Source organism: Ranitomeya imitator, chromosome 4 (assembly GCF_032444005.1).
Source record: "Ranitomeya imitator isolate aRanImi1 chromosome 4, aRanImi1.pri, whole genome shotgun sequence".
Taxonomy (NCBI): Eukaryota; Metazoa; Chordata; class Amphibia; order Anura; family Dendrobatidae; genus Ranitomeya; species Ranitomeya imitator.
Genome location: NC_091285.1, coordinates 6,658,093 through 6,670,549, shown reverse-complemented (window position 1 = coordinate 6,670,549; position 12,457 = coordinate 6,658,093). Strand labels below are relative to the sequence as shown.

The window sequence follows — 12,457 nt, the reverse complement described above, 5'->3', positions numbered from 1 at the left end:
GTCAGATCACTGATCTCACTTACAGTGCTGCAGGCTACACAGTGCCTGCTCTGAGCAGGCTCTGTGAAGCCACCACTAAGACCCTCGCAGCAACGCGATCACATCGCGTTGCTGCGGGGGGCTCAGGGAAGCCCGCAGGGAGCCCCCTCCCTGCGCGATGCTTCCCTGCACCGCCGGCACATCGCGATCATCTTTGATCGCGGGGTGCCGGGGGTTAATGTGCCGGGGGAGGTCCGTGACCGCTCCTGGCACATAGTGCCGGATGTCAGCTGCGATAGGCAGCTGACACCCGGCCGCGCTCCCCCCATGAGCGCCGCCGATCGCGCTGGACGTACTATCCCGTCCGTGGTCATAGGTGCCCACCCCACCTCGACGGGATAGTACGTCCGATGTCAGAAAGGGGTTAATGTTGATGATTATGGCTTACAGCCAATGAAAACCCAAAAGTCATTATCTCAGTAAATTAGAATACTTTATAACACCAGCTTGAAAAATGATTTTAAAAGCCGAAATGTTCCCTACTGAAATGTATGTTCAGTAAATGCACTCAGTACTTGGTCTTTGTTCCTTTTGCATCAATTACTGCATCAATGCGGCGTGGCATGGAGGCGATCAGCCTGTGGCACTGCTGAGAGGTTATGGACGCCCAGGTTGCTTTGATAGCAGCCTTCAGCTCGTTTGCATTGTTGGGTCTGGTGTCTCATCTTCCTCTTGACAATACTCCATAGATTCTCTATGGGGTTAAGGTCAGGTGAGTTTGCTGTCAATCAAGCCCAGTGATACTGTTGTTTTTACACCAGGTATTGGTACTTTTGGCCGTGTGGACAGGGGCCAAGTCCTGCTGGAGAATGACATTTCCATCTCGATAAAGCTTGTCAGCAGAGGGAAGCATGAAGTGCTCTAAAATGTCCTGGTAGACGGCAGCACTGACTTTGGTCTTGATAAAACCCAGTGGACCTCCACCAGCAGATGACATGGCTCCCCAAACCATCACTGATTGTGGAGACTTCACACCAGACCTCCAGCAGCTTGGATTGTGGCCTCCACTCTTCCTCCAGACTCTGGGACCTTGGACCACTGACAACAGTCCAGTTCTTCTTCTCCTTGCCCCAGGTAAGAGGCTTCTGGCGTTGTCTATTGGTCATGAGTGGCCGGACACAAGGAATGTGACACTTGTAGTCCATGTCCTGGAGACGTCTGTGTGTGGTGGCTCTTGGAGCAATGACCCCAGCAGCAGTCCGCTCCTTGTGAATCTCCCCCACATTATTGAATGGCCTTTTCTTCATCCTTTCCAGACTGCGGTTATCCCAGTTGCTTGTGAACCTTTTTCTACCACACTTTTTCCTTCCACTCCCATTAGACGGGATTCAGACTAAATTTGGCCACGAAGTGAACTACCATAAGGAGATATATATGGTTATAGGTTCTATACTAATATGTCGGTAGATGTAAACAAAAATATATATATTAAATATGTTAAAGTAAAGGAAGAAAAAATATTAACATTTTGGCACAAATTAACTTAATTTGAATTTATCTAATAAATAATTATGTGTAAATGAAATATATGTTCACTAATATAGTGGATGTGAAAAAAGGGGCAGTGAAATGCTGTAAATGCAATGTAAATTATTGTGTGTGGAAGAATTAATAACATTATTATTATCATGAAAAAAACAAAGTGCCAGAATTAAAGTGATAAGTATATAAAAAAGGTGCCAATAAAGTATCTATTAAGTGAAAGAAAATTTAGTGATTGATTTAACCAAATTTGTAACCAATATACTGAATTTTTTTATGTAAAACATTTTCTACATACATCGAACCTCATAAGAACTAATTGTACCAACATGTGTGCTTTACATAGACAAAAACTTCTTTTTGTAGATTTTTTCATTGCATGCTCTGAGCATGGTATTCCTGTTATGAAATCTGATTCTTAGCTCATCACTTGGGTATAATTATTCCTGTGAGCAGAAAGAAAGCGGCAGCACTCACCGATCTTCAAAACGGGTAACTATTGCGATAAAATCTTCACAGCTCGGGGGTGTACATGTAGCAGAGTGTATAGGTCCAAACAACGGCCGTTTCGCACCGCTGCGGCTCTTCTTCGGGTTTGTGGGTGGACGGACATGACGCCAGAAGAAGTATGTGCTCAAGGCACAACTCCTCCCTACCTCACCCCGCCCATCCACTGCACGAAATACTAAAAACAACTAAAAACAAATTTAATACCTACATGCTGTGATAAACTTGTATTGGACTTATATTAACAAGATATTACTTACATTATTATTTATGAGTGATCAAGTTACTTCCCCATATTTGTTGGTATTATAACCATTACCCTTCGGTACATATCCCGATTTTCTCTGGAACTCAAACGGACTACTATGGGAGCAGTATTCCAAAATACCGTATATACTCGAGAATAAGCCGACCCGAGTATAAGCCGACCCCCCTAATTTTGCCACAAAAAAACTGGGAAAACTTATTGACTCGAGTATAAGCCTAGGGTAGGAAATGCAGCAGCTACCGGTGAATTTCAAATATAAAAATAGATGCTCCATACCGTTCATTATGGCCCCATAAGATGCTCCATATAAAGCTGTGCCATATATAATGCTCCATACTGTTCATTATTGCACCATAGATGTGCCATAGAAAGCTCTGCCATATAGTGCTCTGCACCGTTCATTATTGCCCCATACATGTGCTATATAAAGCTGTGCCATATAGTGCTCTGCACCGTTCATTATTGCCCCATAGCTGTGCCATATAGTGCTCTGCACCGTTCAGTATTGCCTCATAGCTGTGCCATATAGTGCTCTGCACCGTTCATTATTGCCCCATAGCTGCCATATAGTGCTCTGCGCCGTTCAGTATTGCCCCATAGCTGCCATATAGTGCTCTGCGCCGTTCAGTATTGCCCCATAGCTGCCATATAGTGCTCTGCGCCGTTCAGTATTGCCCCATAGCTGCCATATAGTGCTCTGCGCCGTTCATTATTGCCCCATAGCTGCCATATAGTACTCTGCGCCATTCATTATTGCCCCATAGCTGTGCCATATAGTGCTCTGCGCCGCTCATTATTGCCCCATAGCTGTGCCATATAGTGCTCTGCACCGTTCATTATTGCCCCATAGCTGCCATATAGTGCTCTGCGCCGTTCAGTATTGCCCCATAGCTGCCATATAGTGCTCTGCGCCGTTCAGTATTGCCCCATAGCTGTGCCATATAGTGCTCTGCGCCGTTCAGTATTGCCCCATAGCTGCCATATAGTGCTCTGCACCGTTCATATTTCCCCATAGATGCTCCACATAAATCTCTGCCATTGCTGCTGCTGCTTAAAAAAAAAAATGCCATACTCACCTCGCTGCTTGCAGCTCCCAGCGTCCGGTCCCGGCGACTCTCCGCTCTGACTGATCAGGCAGAGGGCGCCGCGCACACTATATCCGTCATCGCGCCCTCTGACCTGGACAGTCAGTGCGGAGAGACGCGAAGACAGAGCGGCGCCCGGCGGGTGGAACGGGGACAGGTGAATATGACATACTTACCTGCGTCCGGCTCCCTCTGCCTGTCACATGGTCTTCGGTGCTGCAGCCTCTTCCTCTATCAGCGGTCACCGTCACCGCTGATTAGAGAAATGAATACGCGGCTCCACCCCTATGGGAGGTGGAGCCGCGTATTCATTTCTCTAATGAGCGGTCCCACGTGACCGCTGACAGGAAGAGCTGCAGCACGGAAGACCGTGGGACGGCAGGGGGAGCGCCAGGATCGCTGGGACTAGGCGAGTATGCTAAAGCGCCCTCTCCCCCTCACCCGCCGACCCCACCGCTACCGTGACTCGAGTATAAGCCAAGAGGGGCACTTTCAGCCCAAAATTTTGGGCTGAAAATCTCGGCTTATACTCGAGTATATACAGTAGTCTTAAATGCAAATGAACAATAAAACATCGATGAATTACTATTATGCCAACCAACACGATAAATATAATAAATATAAAGTACGGACAGAAAAAACATTCCAAAAAATCAAACCAACACATTTTTGGAAATATGTTACGTGACGACAGTACGGGTCATCCCATGGGGGGAATCCCAATGTGATGACTTTTGCTGGCATTGAGAAAGTGGTGCCACTTATAAGAGGAGGGGATCTCCATAACCTCTTAGTGAGGCGGGAAGCCAGATGGATAATGCAGACAGGGGCTATGGGTCCTATAGGTTTGAACGACAGGGTAGACATGTCGATATTCTTATACATGGGGTGATCCGTACTGCCGTCACGTAACATATTTCCGCAAATGTGTGGTTTTCTTTCTCTATCCCCCATTATTAACCTCACTGCTCCACTGTACCATCTCTATCCCCCATTATTTACCTCAGTGCTCCACTGTACCATCACTTTCCCCCATTATTTACCTCACTGCTCCACTGTACCATCACTTTCCCCCATTATTTACCTCACTGCTCCACTGTACCATCTCTATCCCCCATTATTCACTCCACTGTACCATCTCTATCCCCCATTATTTACCTCACTGCTCCACTGTATCATCACTTTCCCCCATTATTTACCTCACTGCTCCACTGCACCATCTCTATCCCCCATTATTTACCTCACTGATCCACTGTACCATCTCTTTCCCCCATTATTTACCTCACTGCTCCACTGTATCACTTTCCCCCATTATTTACCTCACTGCTCCACTGTACCATCTCTATCCCCATTTACCTCACTGCTCCACTGTACCATCACTGTCCCCCATTTACCTCACTGCTCCACTGTACCATCACTTTCCCCCATTATTTACCTCACTGCTCCACTGTGCCATCACTGTCCCCCATTATTTACCTCCCTGCTCCACTTTACCATCACTCTCCCCCATTATTTACCTCACTGCTCCACTGTACCATCACTTTCCCCCAATATTTACCTCACTGCTCCACTGTACCATCACTCTTCCCATTATTTACCTCACTACTCCACTGTACCATCACTTTCCCCCATTATTTACCTCACTGCTCCACTGTGCCATCACTTTCCCCCATTATTTACCTCACTGCTCCACTGTACCATCTCTTTCCCCCATTATTTACCTCACTGCTCCACTGTACCATCACTTTCCCCCATTATTTACCTCAGTGCTCCACTGTACCATCACTTTCCCCCATTATTTACCTCACTGCTCCACTGTACCATCACTTTCCCCCATTATTTACCTTACTGCTCCACTGTACCATCTCTTTCCCCCATTATTTACCTCACTGGTCCACTGTACCATCTCTATCCCCCATTATTTACCTCACTGCTCCACCGTACCATCACTCTCCCCCATTTTTTACCTCACTGCTCCATCATACCATCTCTATCCCCCAATATGTACCTCACTGCTCCACTGTACGATCATTTTTCCCATTTACCTCACTGCTCCACCGTACCATCTCTATCCCCCATTATTTACCTCACTGCTCCAGTGTACCATCACTTTCCCCATTATTTACTTCACTGCTCCACTGCACCATCTCTATCCCCCATTCTTTACCTCACTGCTCCACCGTACCATCTCTATCCCCCATTATTTACCTCACTGCTCCACCGTACCATCTCTATCCCCCACAACGCAGCATTTTGTGACGCATGCGTTCATTTTTGCATGATTCTTGGTGCAGAAAAAACTGCATCATGCAGCGTCCTCTGCGCCCTGACAGTTGCGCCAAAGTGACGCATGTGGAGCGCCCCCAGACACAGGGCCACGCGTTTTCGGTACCGGGCCTCTCTGGTTGCACTCCCCCCCGGTTAAATCCAGTACTCCTGGACTGGGAAGAAGAACAACAATACAATTCAGCAAAAGACATACAAAATTTTGAAATGCTTAAAACAAGTAAATAGAACAATGCTTCCCTTTATGGGAGGTGAGGACACTTGAACTTACAAACAACACAAGATTAAATATTTTTAAATAACATTATGACTATAAATAACTATTTTCACCCAACCGGGTATTCTACTCAGTGCAAATTCTGAACAATAAGTTAACTTTTCCTTTAAGGGCGTATAAGCTGAACCCACTAAAGGCCTACTATAAAATACTATAAAATAACTCATCTTGTCTTTCCTTTCTAGCTTCACCAATGCAGGACCGCCTAGCTCCTGGGCCGGGCCTACTGTTATTGTCTCTCTTTCAGCAACCAACTATCGTTCTACAGTTCTCAGGAGGACTCTCTAACCCCTACGGGTTTACTTTCAATCTTTCCTGTCCTCAATCTCTATCAACATTATCAAACTATTCTAAATTTCAACATTATTAACATTCCAACTTTTCTCAAGGCAACATTATAACTTCAGTGCAATATGTGAACATCCCCTTTAAGAGGGAACCAAGTCTCTCTTAGGTAGTGCAGATTCTCTCTGTCTGCAAGTCCAATGAAAGCAAGACCTTCTGCGTCATGTCCAGAAGCATTATCTTCGCAAAGTCTTCTTTCTGTGTAAAACCAGTAGGGAGCACCTTTAAGAAGGTGCAAACTATATACAAATCAGTTTTGGATTCATTCACTGTTCATGATCCGGCAGTCTTTGGAAACAATGATGAACAAACAAAAAGAAAAGTGATCCCGGGTAAACAAAGGGACCCCTTTAAGAGTTAACCCTGGACGGGTTTAAAGCAGCAAACAGGAAAAAGTTAACTATGTGCAATTGCGGGCTTCCGAGGTTTATTCTCGCGACGGTAGATTGCAAGGCATCTGTTGGTAGCGAACACTTCCCGGCATGGAAAGATCTGTGTTCGACCTCTCATCCGATGCGGTGTCAATGTCACTAATCAGTTTTTCAGGTATCATCTGGGTTCGAATGTCAATTTTGGTAGTAGGTTCAGTAGCGGCAATATTGCCCACTGTGGTAGTAGTATTAGGATTTGTCAGTTCAGAGTTAGTCTTAGTCATGGCAGCAGGTGGTGCTACTACGGGGCCTACCAGTAGGTCTTTGGTCACTGGGGCAGGGTCGTTCTTCATAGCTGCTTCAGATACGGTCCCTCCGGTGCCAGCCTGCTCCGTCTCCGCTGGGATCTGGAACGCTGACTGCGGGGCCTTGTGCTGCGGCGTTGTCATCTCTGTTTGCAGCATCTCGCTTTCCGGCAGGGCCTTGCTTTCTGGCTTAGGAGCGCTGGAACTTCTTTCTTGCTCCGGACCAGACGAGGCTGCCGACAGACGTCTGGTGAGGCCCCCGATGACGGTCTCCTTCCACCCGGCCTCAGTGCTCAGCTGCGTCCGCCGGAGTTGATCGCTGAGCTCGTCCACTCCGGCCTGCAGGAAGTCGGGACCAACAGGTGATGCCTGGCCGCGGTATCTCTCCGGGTAGCTGGGGGAGTCCTCTGCTCCGACCCCACGCTCCGATCCCGGTCGGCTGGCCATGGCGTCTCCCACATTGCTCACTTCCTCTCCCTCCTTGTCCTTTTCCCACTCTCTCCTTCGTGGGCAGTTTTGCTTCCTTTGTCTCCGCCCTCCACTGAGGATCAGGAGGCGGATCTCGGCTGCTGATGGACACGTCCTCAAAGCACAGAAATATTTAGACTGGGCGGCCATTGTTGTTCGCGCTCTTCAGCTTGTCCACGCCCACTTCTCCACCGTACCATCACTTTCCCCCATTATTTACCTCACTGCTCCACTGTACCATCACTTTCCCCCATTATTTACCTCACTGCTCCACTGTACCATCTCTTTCCCCCATTATTTACCTCACTGCTCCACTGTACCATCTCTTTCCCCCATTATTTACCTCACTGCTCCACTGTACCATCTTTCCCCCATTATTTACCTCACTGCTCCACTGTACCATCTCTTTCCTCCATTATTTACCTCACTGCTCCACTGTACCATCTCTATCCCCCATTATTTACGTCACTGCTCCACTGTACCATCTCTTTCCTCCATTATTTACCTCACTGCTCCACTGTACCATCTCTTTCCCCCATTATTTACCTCACTGCTCCACTGTACCATCTTTCCCCCATTATTTACCTCACTGCTCCACTGTACCATCTCTTTCCTCCATTATTTACCTCACTGCTCCACTGTACCATCTCTTTCCCCCATTATTTACGTCACTGCTCCACTGTACCATCTCTTTCCTCCATTATTTACGTCACTGCTCCACTGTACCATCTCTTTCCTCCATTATTTACCTCACTGCTCCACTGTACCATCTCTTTCCCCCATTATTTACCTCACTGCTCCACTGTACCATCTCTATCCCCCATTATTTACGTCACTGCTCCACTGTACCATCACTTTCCCCCATTATTTACGTCACTGCTCCACTGTACCATCACTTTCCCCCATTATTTACCTCACTGCTCCACTGTACCATCTCTTTCCTCCATTATTTACCTCACTGCTCCACTGTACCATCTCTTTCCTCCATTATTTACCTCACTGCTCCACTGTACCATCTCTATCCCCCATTATTTACCTCACTGCTCCACTGTACCATCTCTTTCCTCCATTATTTACCTCACTGCTCCACTGTACCATCTCTATCCCCCATTATTTACGTCACTGCTCCACTGTACCATCTCTTTCCTCCATTATTTACGTCACTGCTCCACTGTACCATCTCTTTCCTCCATTATTTACGTCACTGCTCCACTGTACCATCTCTTTCCCCCATTATTTACCTCACTGCTCCACTGTACCATCTCTTTCCCCCATTATTTACCTCACTGCTCCACTGTACCATCTCTATCCCCCATTATTTACGTCACTGCTCCACTGTACCATCTCTTTCCTCCATTATTTACCTCACTGCTCCACTGTACCATCACTTTCCCCCATTATTTACGTCACTGCTCCACTGTACCATCTCTTTCCTCCATTATTTACCTCACTGCTCCACTGTACCATCTCTTTCCCCCATTATTTACCTCACTGCTCCACTGTACCATCTTTCCCCCATTATTTACCTCACTGCTCCACTGTACCATCTCTTTCCTCCATTATTTACCTCACTGCTCCACTGTACCATCTCTTTCCCCCATTATTTACGTCACTGCTCCACTGTACCATCTCTTTCCTCCATTATTTACGTCACTGCTCCACTGTACCATCTCTTTCCTCCATTATTTACCTCACTGCTCCACTGTACCATCTCTTTCCCCCATTATTTACCTCACTGCTCCACTGTACCATCTCTATCCCCCATTATTTACGTCACTGCTCCACTGTACCATCTCTTTCCTCCATTATTTACGTCACTGCTCCACTGTACCATCACTTTCCCCCATTATTTACCTCACTGCTCCACTGTACCATCTCTTTCCTCCATTATTTACCTCACTGCTCCACTGTACCATCTCTATCCCCCATTATTTACCTCACTGCTCCACTGTACCATCACTTTCCCCCATTATTTACCTCACTGCTCCACTATACCATCTCTTTCCCCCATTATTTACCTCACTGCTCCACTGTACCATCTCTATCCCCCATTATTTACGTCACTGCTCCACTGTACCATCACTTTCCCCCATTATTTACCTCACTGCTCCACTGTACCATCTCTTTCCCCCATTATTTACCTCACTGCTCCACTGTACCATCTCTATCCCCCATTATTTACCTCACTGCTCCACTGTACCATCTCTTTCCTCCATTATTTACCTCACTGCTCCACTGTACCATCACTTTCCCCCATTATTTACCTCACTGCTCCACTGTACCATCTCTTTCCCCCATTATTTACGTCACTGCTCCACTGTACCATCTCTATCCCCCATTATTTACCTCACTGCTCCACTGTACCATCTCTTTCCTCCATTATTTACGTCACTGCTCCACTGTACCATCTCTATCCCCCATTATTTACCTCACTGCTCCACTGTACCATCTCTTTCCTCCATTATTTACGTCACTGCTCCACTGTACCATCTCTATCCCCCATTATTTACCTCACTGCTCCACTGTACCATCTCTTTCCTCCATTATTTACCTCACTGCTCCACTGTACCATCACTTTTCCCCATTATTTACCTCACTGCTCCACTGTACCATCTCTTTCCTCCATTATTTACCTCACTGCTCCACTGTACCATCTCTATCCCCCATTATTTACGTCACTGCTCCACTGTACCATCTCTATCCCCCATTATTTACGTCACTGCTCCACTGTACCATCTCTATCCCCCATTATTTACCTCACTGCTCCACTGTACCATCTCTTTCCTCCATTATTTACCTCACTGCTCCACTGTACCATCTCTATCCCCCATTATTTACGTCACTGCTCCACTGTACCATCTCTATCCCCCATTATTTACGTCACTGCTCCACTGTACCATCTCTATCCCCCATTATTTACGTCACTGCTCCACTGTACCATCTCTATCCCCCATTATTTACCTCACTGCTCCACTGTACCATCTCTTTCCTCCATTATTTACCTCACTGCTCCACTGTACCATCACTTTCCCCCATTATTTACCTCACTGCTCCACTGTACCATCTCTTTCCTCCATTATTTACCTCACTGCTCCACTGTACCATCTCTATCCCCCATTATTTACGTCACTGCTCCACTGTACCATCTCTATCCCCCATTATTTACGTCACTGCTCCACTGTACCATCTCTATCCCCCATTATTTACCTCACTGCTCCACTGTACCATCTCTTTCCTCCATTATTTACCTCACTGCTCCACTGTACCATCTCTATCCCCCATTATTTACGTCACTGCTCCACTGTACCATCTCTATCCCCCATTATTTACGTCACTGCTCCACTGTACCATCTCTATCCCCCATTATTTACGTCACTGCTCCACTGTACCATCTCTTTCCCCCATTATTTACCTCACTGCTCCACTGTACCATCTCTTTCCTCCATTATTTACCTCACTGCTCCACTGTACCATCTCTTTCCCCCATTATTTACCTCACTGCTCCACTGTACCATCACTTTCCCCCATTATTTACCTCACTGCTCCACTGTACCATCTCTTTCCTCCATTATTTACCTCACTGCTCCACTGTACCATCTCTTTCCTCCATTATTTACCTCACTGCTCCACTGTACCATCTCTTTCCTCCATTATTTACCTCACTGCTCCACTGTACCATCTCTTTCCTCCATTATTTACCTCACTGCTCCACTGTACCATCACTTTCCCCCATTATTTACCTCACTGCTCCACTGTACCATCTCTTTCCTCCATTATTTACCTCACTGCTCCACTGTACCATCTCTTTCCTCCATTATTTACCTCACTGCTCCACTGTACCATCACTTTCCCCCATTATTTACCTCACTGCTCCACTGTACCATCACTTTCCCCCATTATTTACCTCACTGCTCCACTGTACCATCTCTTTCCTCCATTATTTACCTCACTGCTCCACTGTACCATCTCTTTCCTCCATTATTTACCTCACTGCTCCACTGTACCATCTCTTTCCTCCATTATTTACCTCACTGCTCCACTGTACCATCTCTTTCCTCCATTATTTACCTCACTGCTCCACTGTACCATCACTTTCCCCCATTATTTACCTCACTGCTCCACTGTACCATCTCTTTCCTCCATTATTTACCTCACTGCTCCACTGTACCATCTCTTTCCTCCATTATTTACCTCACTGCTCCACTGTACCATCACTTTCCCCCATTATTTACCTCACTGCTCCACTGTACCATCTCTTTCCTCCATTATTTACCTCACTGCTCCACTGTACCATCTCTATCCCCCATTATTTACGTCACTGCTCCACTGTACCATCTCTATCCCCCATTATTTACGTCACTGCTCCACTGTACCATCTCTTTCCCCCATTATTTACCTCACTGCTCCACTGTACCATCTCTTTCCTCCATTATTTACGTCACTGCTCCACTGTACCATCTCTATCCCCCATTATTTACCTCACTGCTCCACTGTACCATCTCTATCCCCCATTATTTACGTCACTGCTCCACTGTACCATCTCTATCCCCCATTATTTACCTCACTGCTCCACTGTACCATCTCTATCCCCCATTATTTACGTCACTGCTCCACTGTACCATCTCTATCCCCCATTATTTACGTCACTGCTCCACTGTACCATCTCTTTCCTCCATTATTTACCTCACTGCTCCACTGTACCATCTCTATCCCCCATTATTTACGTCACTGCTCCACTGTACCATCTCTTTCCTCCATTATTTACCTCACTGCTCCACTGTACCATCACTTTCCCCCATTATTTACCTCACTGCTCCCTGCACAGTGATTCATCATTTTCTGACAGTCCTGTTTCGCGCGCTCACGCTTTTTTGCCGTCATTGCAGATGTCTAACAGCAGGGGGCGCATTAGAAGGCGTGGTTTTCCCTACAGAGGGCGTGTTTTCACGCCGAGAGACCCCTCCCTCTGACCAATCGCTGGCGGTATGTCTCCGTGACGTCACGCGGAGCGGCTGTAGTATTTA

General features: G+C 46.6%; 1 protein-coding gene across 1 annotated transcript in view; it reads right to left on the bottom strand.

Moving 5' to 3' along the window:
• The window catches only part of FAM111A (FAM111 trypsin like peptidase A), a 117,331-nt gene extending 110,222 nt beyond the window's left edge, over positions 1–7,109 (bottom strand). Inside the window, exon 1 of the mRNA XM_069761866.1 lies at positions 6,975–7,109. Within this exon, the coding sequence (XP_069617967.1) occupies positions 6,975–7,109 (135 nt within the window). The remainder of the gene's footprint in view (positions 1–6,974) is intronic.
• Between the last annotated feature and the right edge of the window lie 5,348 nt (positions 7,110–12,457).